The sequence below is a fragment of the Salvelinus fontinalis genome, chromosome 23 (assembly GCF_029448725.1).
Source record: "Salvelinus fontinalis isolate EN_2023a chromosome 23, ASM2944872v1, whole genome shotgun sequence".
Lineage (NCBI taxonomy): Eukaryota > Metazoa > Chordata > Actinopteri > Salmoniformes > Salmonidae > Salvelinus > Salvelinus fontinalis.
Genome location: NC_074687.1, coordinates 16,873,582 through 16,888,166, shown reverse-complemented (window position 1 = coordinate 16,888,166; position 14,585 = coordinate 16,873,582). Strand labels below are relative to the sequence as shown.

General features: G+C 43.2%; 1 protein-coding gene across 2 annotated transcripts; it reads right to left on the bottom strand.

Moving 5' to 3' along the window:
• Positions 1 to 3,373: 3,373 nt before the first annotated feature.
• LOC129820935 (tumor necrosis factor ligand superfamily member 11-like) lies at positions 3,374 to 13,004 on the bottom strand. Of its 2 annotated transcripts, none has more exons than XM_055878066.1 (4): positions 12,403 to 13,004; positions 10,213 to 10,248; positions 5,514 to 5,673; positions 3,374 to 5,350 (listed from the first exon to the last, which is right to left on the bottom strand). In XM_055878066.1, exons 1-4 carry the CDS (start codon positions 12,595 to 12,597, stop codon positions 4,887 to 4,889), a joined length of 855 nt encoding a protein of 284 aa, XP_055734041.1. In that variant the 5' UTR covers positions 12,598 to 13,004; the 3' UTR covers positions 3,374 to 4,886. The 2 variants fall into 2 exon arrangements, with proteins under 2 accessions (XP_055734041.1, XP_055734042.1); XM_055878067.1 differs by having other exon boundaries at positions 5,538 to 5,673; positions 12,403 to 13,001.
• Between the last annotated feature and the right edge of the window lie 1,581 nt (positions 13,005 to 14,585).

Sequence of the window (14,585 nt, the reverse complement as noted above, 5' to 3'; positions counted from 1 at the left end):
TTCTCCCAATCACAGCCAGATGTGATACAGCCTGGATTCGAACTAGGGACTGTAGTGACACCTCTTACACTAAGATACAGTGCCTTAGACTGCTGCACTACTCGGGAGCCCAATAAAGTGCAACGCTAAATTCTTCAGCTTTGCCAAATGTGAATATTTCTGTATGTTTTTGTGTGTGTGTGCCCGCACACACGTTTTGGGCAAGCCTGGCACAAATTTTACTGACAGGACACATTTGAATGGTTTCTTGTCAGTTCCAGACATTGGGAAATCAAGGGACTTCAAAATATAATGAATCATTGCGGAAGTGTGTCCTGTATACTCAGTCTATTTAAAATTCAAATGCAATACCCTTGTGAAACGCACATTTAAAGTGTGCAGAGAGCTGAAGGTACTATAGCTGCCAAACATTGTGAAACATTGTAAGCATTGTTCATGAAGTGCATGGTTTGTCTAAAAGGGTTTGACACTTTCTGAACAACAGTCTCTTGGCGCCAAAGTACCTATTCTGACTGCACAACCTCTCATATGCAGGAACCAACCTCCCTAAAAATGTGCAATTCTTATCTGACAGATTAAATATGAGAAGAGTGGGACCGTTTTGGAGCAGAATATATCATCCTAGAAATCTGATCTCTCTGAGAGCAATGTTGTAATTCAACCTAAACAACTCCATTTACACCTTACCCACATTTTCCATTCCAAATCACTCCATCTTCAACACAGGAAGGCTATTGTTTAGCAATGTGCTGCAAGCCTCTGAGGTCCCTCTGTATGGAAGTGTAAAGAAAAGAGGGTCATCTCCAGACCATATGCTTGTTAAACTTCTCTCAGAGCGGACCCAGAGAACCAGCTTCACTGTTCTGGTCACATACCCCAGGAACACACTACAACCACCCACATTTCCCATACACACACTACACGTACAGTATATTCCATACACACACTACACGTACAGTATATTCCATACACACACTACACGTACAGTATATTCCATACACATATCCCAAACATGCCCATGTAATAAACATAATGAATGTGAGTCATTTTCATTGTCTCCAATCTGGTTCTGTTTACTCCCCAGGTCCCCTGTGATTCAGATATCTACACTGAGTTATTGGGGGAGTGGGTTACACCATATGACAATTGACAAGGGTTACACCATATGCCAACAGACGAGGGTTACATCATATGCCAGTAGCTGTAGGGTAAAGATGAGGTTTACACCATATGGTATAATAACTGGAGCTGGGTATGACCAGGGTAGACCTTTGGTATGGTCACATGTCATTGTAAACTTTAAACTTTAAGTTTAAGTCTGTAAAGGATGATGTGACACATCATCTACGATTCATAGCGTTATGCATTTCTGTTAAAATGTGTTTTTTTTGTGCTGTGTTTTTAAACTTTTTTTGTAGATAATGTTTCTGCCATCGTTTCCTTCTGGACATCAGAACAGTGATTACTCACCTTGGACGAGGATTTTTTATTTAATGAATCGGATGTGAAGGATATACTGCTCTTCCCAGACCAGGCCCAAATCCCCGTCATTTGTAAGAAAGAGAGACGCCGCTACAGAGGTTGACGCGCCAGATCCTACCAACGGGACATTAACTGTAATACCTACATGTTTCAAGCAGACCACCATAGTCCCTGTGCCCAGAACGCCAAGATAACCTGCTTAAATGACTACCAACCCGTAGCACTCATATCTGTAGCCATGAAATGCTTTGACAGGCTGGTCATGGCTCATATCAACACCATCATCCCAGAAACCCTGGACCCACTCCAATTTGCATACCGCCCCAACAGATCCACAGATGACGCAATCTCTATTGCATTCCATACTGCCCTTTCCCATCTGGACAAAAGAAACACCTACGTGAGAATGCTGTTCATTGACTACAGCTAAACGTTCAAAACCTTAGTGCCCTCCGAGCTCATCACTAAGCTAAGGTCAATGGGACTGAACACCTCCCAATGCAACTGGATCCTGGACTTCCTGACGGGCCGTCCCCAGGTGTTGAGGGTAGACAACACATCCGCCTCACTGACCCTCAACGCGGGGGCCATTCAGGGGTGCATGTGTAGTCCTCCTGTGCTCCCTGTTCACCCACGACTGCGTAGCCAAGCACGACTCCAACACCCTCATTAAGTTTGCCGACAACACGACGGTGGTAGGCCTGATTGCTGACGATGATGAGACAGCTTATAGGGAGGTCAGAGACCTAGCAATGTAGTGCAAGGATCACAACCTTTCCCTCAATGTGAGCAAGACAAAGGAGCTGATCGTGGACTACAGGAAAAGGAGGGCAGACAATGCCTCTAATTGACAACAACAGGGCTGTAGTGGAGTGGGTCAAGAGCTTCAAGTGCATCTTGACTGGCTGCATCACTGCCTGGTATGGAAACTGCTCGGAATCTGACCGCAAGGCACTACAGAGGGTAGTGTGGACGGCCCAGTACATCACTGGGGCCAAGCTTCCTGACATCCAGGACCTCTATCAGGTGGTGTCAGAGGCAGGCCCTAAAAATTGTCAGTTGTTTTCTCTGCTACCGCACGGCAAGGGGCAGTTGAGCGCCAAGTCTGGGATAAAAAGGATCCTTAACAGCTTCTACGCCCCCAAGCCATTAGACTGCTAAAAAGTTAATCAAATGGCTACTCAAACTATTTACATTGACCCCCTTATTTTATTCTTATTTAATATATTTTTCTGCATAGACTCTCTTACACAGGCTCAATGTACACTGACCGGACTCTAACCACACCCATACTACACTGATACTGCATAACACACACACACACGGTCGTGCACACATATGTGGGCTCCTGAGTGGCGCAGCGGTCTAAGGCACTACATCTCAGTGCTAGAGGCGTCACTACAGACCCTGGTTTGATTCCAGGCTGTATCACAACCGGCCGTGATTGGGAGTCCTATAGGGTGGAGCACAATTGGTCCAGCGTCGTCCGGGTTTGGCGGGGGTAGGCCGTCATTGTAAATAAGAATTTGTTCTTCACTGACTTGCCTCGTTAAATAAATCAAATATTGATGCCACACATTCACATACGCTGCTGCTACTCTGTTTATTATCTATGCACAGTGACTTTACCCCTACCTACATGTACATATTACCTCGACTACCCTGTACCCCAGCACATTGACTCGGTACTGGTACCCCTTGTATATAGCCTCGTAATTGTTTTATTGTGTTACTGTTTTCCCTTTTAGTTTATTTAGCACATTTTTCTTACTTTTTTAAACTCTGCATTGTTGTAAGTAAGCATTTCACGGTGAGGTCTACTACACCTTTTGTGTTCAGCGCATATGACAAATAGATTTTGATTTGATGATTAAATAATCGAACAAACCTATATAGAAAAGTAATGATTTTATTAGTTAAACTGACATAAATAAACATCACATTTTTTAAAAAATTTACAAGATGAAGATTTTTAAAAAGTTTGCTACAATCTTATGATGGACAGTATATTCTGCTTCGGCTAGGCAAGTGCACACAGAATTGTCGAAATAGAAAATACAAATACAGATTTCAACATTGAGCCCCTGTGTTTGAACAAAAAAAGCGCATCTACTGATAAACTAAGTACTGCCTACTGTAAAACAGACATAAAATATACATGATTTTAAAGCAGACAGATCATTTAACCAATGGTACATATCTGCATTTTTATGTCTAATAAATAAATACATTTAGTGCATATTCCCATTTACCTTCTGGAAGAGTAAAATGAAAAAAGAAACTATAAATTAAAGGTGAACCAAAGTCAATCTGGATCCGCTAGTTTCATAAAGACAATCTTTGCTCTCGTCCCCTACGGTAAGACAGGCCAGCTATCTTCAGTTTGTGTCGTTACATTAGTTTGTGTGTTTTTGATTATCATTACTCGTATAAACCACCAAAGACAGGGCAAGGAGAGTTCGATACTTGTAGTTTGGGGAAAAACAAATCAAAATAAGAAAACAAACGTTTGATCCAAACCACAACTATGTTCCCCTCAGTTCCTGGGATGAAGGATTACACCAAGTCTCTCCTGGATAAACTAAGTCAATGCAGTTATGGAGCCATTTGCTACCCCTTCTGTACTCACTTTTCTGTATTTTCTTGGAAAACATTTTTATTTATTTTTTTAAATAGTTTTATATCACTGTTCTTACACAGCGCATTATGTAATGTTAAATGTTGCCTGAACGGACAGTAGTACTGTGTTCACTACTGAATCCCATCCTATTCACCCTCTAACCTCCCCTTCTTCCTTTCTCAAGAGAGACAGAGGAGCATGATTGGTGAAAACTCTACTCCTTAGAAACAAAGTACCCCAGCTGTGCTTCTGTTCAAGACGATGACAATGTTTAGTAAACTATGAGGGGCCAGGCTAGGGATGAGGAATGACTGTGTCGTTAGCTGATAAACAAACATTTTCAATAGGATTCATACTACTATGCTTGGAAAAAACATTGTACAAACATTTTCAAAAGCGCTCCCTGGAATGACAAATATCAACAAAGTGGTTGATAACTATCAGCTGTATAAAATGTTACAGGTCTACTAAAAAGCATCCAGTGTCGTTTTGGACCATTAGGAAAATGGTTGTCTTGTCTAAAGTATGTGTGCACGGCATATTATGTGGTTTGTTGAAGGCCTAGTGAGTGACCAGATATCCATTAACCCTCATCTAAATAACTGCCTATCCTCATTCTCTATCGGGTAAGAAGGCTATCTGGTGAATACCTTTTCAATACAAAAACAAATCAAACACAAATTCAGTAATCTCACATGCAGTAAGTGCTCTGTCTCTCTGTGGTTGTTTGGCCGTTACGCCTGCAGAACATCCAGTAGCACATCCTCCTTCTCTGTATGTGGGTTCAGTTCCCCATCTTGATCGCCCCAAAGTACGTCCCCTCCGGTTCAGGGTCCAGCATCCAGGCGTTGGACACGTTAACAAACAGTCCGTCCCCGTGCTGTAGCATCACCCCCCTGCCCTGCTGGGCACAGTACATGTTATACTGGGAGTTATTCCAGCGCATGGTGCTGCCTGTCTTCATCAGCACCACAGACTTGCTGGGTGAGGACGTGTGTTTCTCCTGGGAGATGTACTGGATGAGCTGGGCGTTGTTAACGTCCACGGTCTGGGGTGTGGCGAGGGCGTGTCCAGGGGCGTCGCTGGGCTCTGTCTCAGGTTCCAGGTCGTAGTAGCGGAAACAGGTCTTGGCGTAGACGTAGTACAGGCCTGACTCGTCCACCAGGAGACGGCCGTCATGGTAACGCATCTTCTTCAGGTGGCCCTGCGCCTCGTCCCAATGGATCATAGCTGCTCTCAGCTCCCCCTCTGGAACAATAATACATAAGCAAATCAATCAGTTGATCAACTAGTCAGCAAATAAATCCAATTAATCCGTCAGTCAAAGATCTGTCACAGTTTTACCATTGTAATGTATATGAATATTGGTTGCAGTAGACTAGTTCTAATCTAGCTGTAAACTGTGGCTTACTGTTGGCTACTTCTATGAGCTTACTCTTCACGTAGTTGGTGGTCACTTTGAATGGTAGATGAGCTGATGGAAGCCCCTCCCTCCCCTGGTTTTTGCAGCGTTGTCTGCCTTTTCTCGGGTCCCTCAGGGCATCAGCAATGATCGGTTCTGTCTGCACTTCCTGTGGAAATGGAAAGGAAATGGTCCTCAACGGAACGTTACACATGTCAGAGCAGGGTGGAACTGTAAAGGCCTGGGAACTCCGGCATCAACAGTTTTTAAAAAGTAGTCATTGAGAGGAGGGATGGATACCACAGGGGCATTTTGTAGTGTAGCTTGTACAGTAGTTTGACAAATTCTTCCCTTCAAATCAGACATAGTGAGTGACTGTCCAGCTGCAACCCACTATCTAGAAGTGATTTATCATTAGCCCAATCATAATGCTTTCTAAACAGTTGCCACATGTTTCAACCAATGCTTATTTCATTGTCTATTTTAATTTGTGTGTGTTTCCCACACACTTCTCCCAGTAGTTCTGCCAAGTGAACCTCTAAGCTTGGAGCGCTGAGTTGTGAGCAGTACCAGTTATTGTGGTGTGGTTCTGTAACCCTAGGGCTGCTGGTTAATGTCACCTTTCAGATGGATGTTCCTTTCACAGTTCTGGCACCACTTCTAACTTGAATAGATTCAACCCTGGAGTGAGGCGATGACATACGTATCACCAGTCTGAGCTACAGTACACAGACTAGAGACAAGACGCAGCACATAGACAAACAAAACAGTCTCTATGCAGGTAAACAATCAGTTACCCAGCCTGCCTGACTGAACGGGTTCCGTGTGAAGACCTACCGTCTGCTAGAGACACTTCCTTCCAGAACAGAGACATCCTGTAGATGTTTCAACTTGTTTTGTAATTTCCTACATTTTGATCAGCCCTGGTATGCCTGATATGTCATCTCCCCTCCACCCCCAGCCAATGTTGAAATGGAAGATTGTTCTTAAATGACCTGAAACCCACACACAACACCTCTGAATAGAGATGGCACGGAACATTAAATATAAAACAGACTATTGCCCTGAAATGATCATCACTGTGGTTTGCAGCACCATTTTTGCACCTGCATGACACTAATATTAAGTCTTGTATATTTACTCAAAAAACAACAGGAGCAGACATTGAGTCCAAGATTAGTACTGTCTCTCTTTTAAAAACCATTTGCGTTTAAACATGTTTACAGAAAAGTGGTTTAGAATTAGACAGGGTAAACAAGTCTGGCCAAGGCTACGGAGATATAACGGTCTAACTCCCCCTGGCCCAACACTGTGGCATTTGGCCTTGATTTGTGGTGAGACACTCGACCACAATACCTCCTTCCCAGGAATAGAGGATTACGTTAGCTGGATAGATACAGAGCTGGGATGGTTACTGGTCTACTATATAACTTACTACTGCAGTGTATTCAGACCTAGGCCTACAGCTGTTTCTGGCCAATAAATGACATGAATGAAAAAAAGATTCCCTTCACCTGGTGTCCCAGGTCTGAATCAGTCCCTGATTTAGAGGCGGAGGGTCAAAACCAGTACACTGTGTGTGGCCATCCACTCCTGTTGTACTCTATTGTATCACCTTTCACACAGTTCAGTCCACAGTGCAATAGAAGACTACAGCCCAGCACTGCACAATGGTGTGCAACACTGCACAATAGACAACAGCCATGAGTCATCCATTCCATCCTTCCGGCCATCAAGCTGACCACAGGTCCCACTGTAGGCCCAGACTGGCTCGATCCTGCCTCAAATCAAAGGGCACTTAACAAAAGCAAACATGAGACATGACAGCTCTTAGTAAGGCCTGGTCTTTAAAAAAACACTAATTTATCAGCAAATTAACTGGTCCCAGGGAAGACTGTCACCACACACACAGGAACACATACACACAGACTCTATGATAACACAGTAGGAGCCAAACGGACCTGTCAGCCTCACACCTCATAAAGCCTAGAGCAGGGTTCACTCTGGTGGCTGGACCAGGGTTGAGACTACAGCATGGGAATCATCCCTGTCTGAGATGTCACTCTGACGACACAAAGGCCTCCTTAGTTCAAGGCAGGACAGAGCAGAGTGGGTGGTTTGTCTAAGCACTCTTTTGGGGCAATGAGAGCAAAGCAAAACATAGAAGAGCTGCTAACTTTCTTTGTTTTACTTCCTGGAAAGATGTGGCTGTTTCCGGTAGAAGCCTGTGCTAGAGAGAAGACAGAACATTCCAAGAAGGAATTACAGAAACTCCTTTCTGACATCAACAATGGTGCATTCCACCGCTATATACCACTGTTACTGATGAGCAAAGGTTTACTCAAGACAAATAGACTAGGCAACTGCCTCTGCCAAACCATGATATAATCTGATTGGTGCCCCACTACAGTACAGTAAACTACAGGCCAACCTGACTCTAGACCTACCCCCCCAATCCTCATCTTATTAGGGTGATGACTGGCTTGACCTCTCTACAGGCTCCAGACCACACTGGGGTTAGGGTTTGAAGCTGGATTTGGCTTTGGGTATAAAGCTGCTGGGTATGCACAACAAGCTTTCTGCTCCTCACTTTAAAAACAAAAGCATGGGAACAGCATGACTAAGCACAAATTTGAGAACGGGTTACCTTGTCTTTGTTTTAATATAAAAGTTTGTTATTAAAGTTTTAAATACTGGATTGTACACCACCCCATGCTGATAATACTGCTACTTCCTGGGTGCAACTTATAGGAGGAAGAAATGCCTTGCATCAAAACATTGTTGGAATGCCTTTACTCAACCTACAAGGTGTAATGTGTTGTAACACTTTTTTCCCCCCTTGGTGAAATCCAATGGCTGAACATACACACCAAGATGGTTACCCAGTAGTTTCCCCTAGCTTTTACTGATATTCTGGTTTGACCAAACAGGACTGCCATAGGCTAACTCAAGCACAGGACCAGGCTGTTTCGTGTCAGAGAATCAATGAACGAAGCCAAAAAGGAAACAGCTTTGGAATGTATATCCTGTAGATCAGGGATCATCAACTAGATTCAACAGCAAGACAATTTTTATTTAATTTTTTTATTTTCTTGAGTGGCTGGTCAGGGGCCCGGAACATAATATACAAATAATTTGTAGACTGCAAATTGACCGCAAGAACCCCAAACAGATAATATTTGACTAAAACAATCATTTCAAACCCTGCTTACATGTATATACAATCACACACCGTATATCTCTTTTATTATGCGTGGGAATACTTTGGAGCAAATTTCCAAAATTAAAGTCCCTTGGAGCTGATTTGCTGGTGCTTTGACAGTTATGTCCACCCCAAAAATAATATACACTACATGACCAGAAGTATGTGGACATCTGCTCGTTGAACAGCTCCTTCCAAAATCATGGGCATTAATATGGAGTTGGTCCCCACCCTTTGCTACTATAACAGCCTCCACTCTTCTGGGAAGGCTTTCCACTAGATGTTGGAACATTGCTGAGTGACAAGAGTTTTAGTGAGGTCAGGCACTGATATTGGCCTAGCTCGCAGTCTGCGTCCAATTTGTCCCAAAGGTGTTCGATGGAGTTGAGGTCAGGGCTCTGTGCAGGCCGGTCAAGTTCTTCCACACAGATCTCGACAAACCATTTCTGTACGGACCTCACTTTGTGCACGGGGGCATTGTCATGCTGAAACAGGAAAGGGCCTTCCTCAAACTGTTGCCAAAAAGTTGAAAGCACAGAATCGTAAAGAATGTCATTGTATGCTGTAGCATTAAGATTTCCCTTCACTGGAACTAAGGGGCCTAGCCCGAACCATGAAAAACGGCCCCAGACTATTATTCCTCCTCCACCAAACTTTACAGTTGGCACTATGCATTGGGGCAGGCAGCGTTCTCCTGGAATCACACGAAACCCATATTCATCTGTCGGACTGCCAGATGGTGAAGCATGATTCATCACGCCAGAGAACTGCTCCAGAGTCCAATGGCGACGAGCATTACACCACTCCAGCAGACGCTTGGCATTGCGCCTGGTGATTTTAGGCTTGTGGACAGACGATCAGTGGTCCTGTTCTGTGAGCTTGTGTGGCCGTTGTTGCTCCGAGACGTTTCCACTTCACAATAACAGCACTTACAGTTGACCGGGTCAGCTCAAGCGGGCAGAAATTTGACGAACAGACTTGTTGGAAAGGTGGCATCCTATGACGGGGCCACATTGAAGGTCACTTAGCTCTTCATTAAGGCCATTTTACTGCCAATGTTTGTCTATGGAGATTGCATGGATGCGCACTCTATTATGTACACACCTGTCAGCAACGGGTGTGGCTGAAATAGCCGAATCCACTCATTTGAAGGGAAGTACACATCATTTTTTATATATAGTGTATATATAACTTGGGGGGGACAAATGATTTTCCCCCCCAAAGTTTTATGTATGTGTGTGTGTGTGTATATATATATATAATCCATCCTCTTTTACAGTAATTAGCCTATTTATCTGGTATTACCCTTTAAATTACATTACCAGATAAATACCATCTGATATAAGATTATAATATAAAGTGTCATCTGACAATCTCCTGATCTTTAATGACAAACATATGCCTATTAATTTGACCTTACCAGGAAGTACAGAACAACATACAGTAAAAACCCTCTTTGGACCAATGAAAGGGCTGGTTATTATGATCAGACAGGGGTCAACTCACCTCTATTGGCTGCTGTGGGGCAGAGGAGATGTCTACCTGGAAACAGAAACAAACACTGGCGTTAAGATGAATAATACCTAATAATCCCCCTAATCTATCAGAGTAAAACAGACACACATTGTTGACAGGTAGCCCCATGGGTGTCACAATTCATTGACTGAAACCTGGAAGACCATGTGAATTGACTTTCTGGACAACCATTAATGACATAAATTGATCAAATAGTTAAAGAGAACATATTGTAAGAACTGAACTTTATAACCACTACTTCCATCCCTGACATTATTGTGCTTTCAAGCATGGACATATAGTCTAGTGAGGCACTGTATCCCTGGGTTCCAGGTGCCATTTCTCTATACTGGTCATCACCAGACCTCTTCAACCATTACCTATAATACTGATTCCCATCCCTATAACCCTATCTAGAACCAGATGTCCTGTACATCCTGGTCTCTCAGACCTGCAGAGTCTGAGTGCTTAGAAACAGCCTACAACAGCACATTCCCCCTGAGGCACAGTGCTGTGCTGCCTCCTGCTCCCAGTAACTCCTACAGGTGTTCAGACAGGGAGACACCTTAAAGTGCTACCCTATGGGTCTGTCGTCAGGAGGACCGTTTATTCAGAGAACGGCTTTTTTCTTTCTTTTCGCTGAGTGGAAAGCTAATTCAGCCCAATCAGAGCTTTCTCACTGCAGGACTAGTGCAGGACAGTCTGAATGGGAGACTTTTAATAGGAAGTTTGATGGCTCACAGCAGAGATTTTCTCTCTGCATCCATTTCCTAACACAACCTGGTCCTCGTGCCAAATACAGCTCGAAGATACTCTCTCTTTTCCTACTCTGACTTGTCTCCAGGAGTTAACAAGCTACCGGCACACACCACAACACTTTGTTTATGGCAAAAGATGGGTTAAACAAACATTGACATTCTTCTGCAGCATGCTCGCTCTCTAAAATCACACACACCACATGCTGGACTTCATTAGGTCTACGTGTGAAGACTGATGGAGCATCGTGAGGGAACTGAAATGTTTTCTTGTTTGGCTTGCTGAAACATGAAACCATTCAACTCCACAAACCACCATACAGAAATAATAACAGCCCAGAAAGAATGTTAATGCTGTCTTATACAAGACTGATTGTGCAGGGTGATAGGGGTAGCTGACAGGTTAGCCACCTGACTGGCACTGAAGCACATACATATCACTGAAGAGTTATTCTGTCTCTCTGTATGCTGAGGGCGAATGGCTTGCCTGGAGAAGACCTGGAGATTAGAGAACTGATGCATGTTTATTTTGTATATTGTTGCTTTGGCAATACGAATTTACTATTTTATTTTGCCAATAAAGCATTTTTGAATTTTGTTTTGAATTTCAGAACAGCTAAAAATCTTTAGGAGAGATTCTTGGTGGTTTCTGAACCCTCCTGGCTATAAACTGTTGCAGCCCACCTCCCCAAACTACATAATAAACATCTGTTTATTCAACAGATACCTCTAAATAACAGAGTAAACACCCCCAAAAATGCCTGCAATAAGTAAAAACAGCTGTATTTTACAAACAAGATTGCTTGAATGACAGCTTTACAGTATGTTTATCCCCATCTGCCTGACCTTCGCTGTTGAAATGTATTGTTGTGAAAACGGGAGATTGCTTTGATAAAAAGTCTGTAACAAATGGAAAATACTGTATTGCCGAAATAACTGTTAACTCTTTATAATCTGAGCGGGAAATCTCATCAGTAGAGAGAGATGATAGATAGGCTATGTAAAACACAGAGCGCTGACAGCTTGTTTTACTGTTGGGGACAAGTTCACAGAACTACGGTCACTTGCAGCCCGGAGCACAGATTGTTCTAAGAAAGTGCTCACGCTCATCAGCCGCAAGTTTCTCAGTAAGTGGCGAGCCGGAACTGTATGCGCAGGAGGTTTAAACCTGTGCTCTTCAAACTGCAAAATGTCTTGGTAGCCTATTCCAGGAAAGCATTGTGGAACTGAGAACTATTTAATAAACGACAATGTTGCATATTCATATGGTTTAGGCTATTGTTAGGTTGCTTGTTTAAAATCGAACTGAAAGCAGGCAACCCGCAGCTCCACTTTAAAATGATGACGGGCACTAGTGTCGCAACTCACATGTGTGTTGCATAGGCCTAGTTCTATTATCAATCGTGCACCTTGAAAAGTATCTTACCTCTTGGAGATAACCTGTCAAGTGTAACAAGATTGCCACACTCGATGCAATCTGCAGCAATCCCATAATAGCAAGAGTTCCGAATATAAGCGGTCTATGGGTGGGTTCCGAGCCATGGGACGGGTGGTAGCGTGGCTGAGCGCTCTCCGTGTCGGAGTGGTTCCTCAGGTAGCCTCGGTAATCATTAGCTGCCATGGTGAGACCTGGTGCTCTGGATGAATAGACTACTTTCAGTGGAAGGAAGGAAATTCTGACCGAGGAGAGCTATAAACAGTGGGTGGGCAGAAGACTAGCGGCTCCCTCTGTAGAGAGACAGCCAATCAGACGACCGTGATCTCTAGTATAGTGTGTGTGTGCTGCCTGTCAAGACGCGCGCACACACATATAACCATAACCGTACAGGACAGGTTAAACTAGACCGGGCTCTTTATAACACACAGCTGTGGCTGTAGCCCAAGATCACTCCTGCCGCGCTGATGGAATGATTGGTATGGGGACATTTGCTGGATAAAAAAGAGATGGCAGTTATAAGCGCTTTATGATCATAGGAGTCTGGCAGTTATTTTTACTCTAAAGGTTTTCTTTGCAGAGTAAATGTTCCCTAGTTGATGAATTGTCTCATTAGAGAAGTCATTCCCAACCCAAATATCTCTGAGCGATTCACCGTATGACACCGGATATGACACCGGATGTGTGTGTGTACCTCTGTGCATGCAACACCTCAACCACATACTGTCTTCCACGCATCGAATGTGAACACTTACCCAATAATAACCACAAATTGGAGCTGTCACTGTGTCATAGCCAATCATAGCCTGTACACAACGATAGACAGACATTATTACCACTCTGATCAGACAGACAGATCAACAAACTATCATAGCTTATTTTGAAATAGACACAAGTTACTTATTCGAAATTCGTGACAGACATTTTTTTTGTGTGTGTGTGTATTACACGATTTTCATCGCAACACATTTAATGTTTTTCCCCAAAAAAATCTTCATAACCCATTGTACATGACACATTCCAATTTGTTGTGGCTAATGTTAGCTAGGCTAATTAGGTGGCTAACGTCAGCTAGTCTAGGGGTGAAGTTTAGGGGTTAAGGTTAGGTTTAGGGGTTAGGTAACATGCTAGCTAAGTAGTTAACGGGTTTGATTTGATTTATTAGGATCCCCATTAGCGTCAATGGAAACAGCTAGTCTTACTGGTGTTCGACACATAACGAAAAAGACATTACAGCCAAAGACTTTGAAATTTAAATACAGTACCAGTCAAAAGTTTGGACACCTACTTATCCATGGTTTTTATTTTTTACTATTTTCTACATTGTAAAATAGTGAAGACATCAAAACTATGAAATAACACATATGGAATCATATAGTAACCAAAAAAGTGTTTAACAAATACATTTTATATTTGAGATTCTTCAAAGTAGCCACCCTTTGGCTTGATGACAGCTTTGCACACTCTTGGCATTCTCTCAACCAGCTTCATGAGGTAGTCACCTGGAATGCATTTCAATGAACAGGTGTGCCTTGTTAAAAGTGAATTTGTGGAGTGTCTTTCCTTAATGCATTTGAGCCAATCAGTTGTGTTGTGACAAGGTAGCGGTGGTATACAGAAGATAGCCCTATTTAGTAAAATACCTAGTCCATATTATGGCAAGAACAGCTCCAATAAGCAAAGAGAAACGACAGTTCATCATTACTTTAAGACATGAAGGTCAGTCAATCCGGAAAATTTCAAGAACTTTGAAAGTTTCTTCAAGTGCAGTCGCAAAAACCATCAAGCGCTATGATGAAACTGGCTCTCATGAGGACCGCCACAGGAAAGGAAGACCCAGAGTTACCTCCCTCTGCTGCAGAGGATGAGTTCATTAGAGTTACCAGCCTCTGAAATTGCAGCCCAAATAAATGCTTCAGAGTTCAAGTAACAGACACGTCTCAACATCAACTGTTCAGAGGAGACTGTGAATCAGGCCTTCATGGTCGAATTGCTGCAAGGAAACCACTACTAAAGGACACCAACAAGATGAGTAGGTGAACGGATGATCTCCGTGTGTGTGGTTTCCACCGTGAAGCATGGAGGAAGAGGTGTGATGGTGCTTTGCTGGTGACACTGTCTGTGATACGCCATCCCATCTGCTTTGCGCTTAGTGGTACTATCATTTGTTTTTC

Bases quoted from the DNA above. Each gene is read 5' to 3' on its own strand.
- LOC129820935 (XM_055878066.1), bottom strand. From the start codon at position 12,597: ATGGCAGCTAATGATTACCGAGGCTACCTGAGGAACCACTCCGACACG. The intron at 10,249-12,402 runs GTAAGATACTTT...TTCTGTTTCCAG, and splicing joins TGACAGGTTATCTCCAAGAG to GTAGACATCTCCTCTGCCCC. The intron at 5,351-5,513 runs GTAAGCCACAGT...TTATTGTTCCAG, and splicing joins GCTCATAGAAGTAGCCAACA to AGGGGGAGCTGAGAGCAGCT.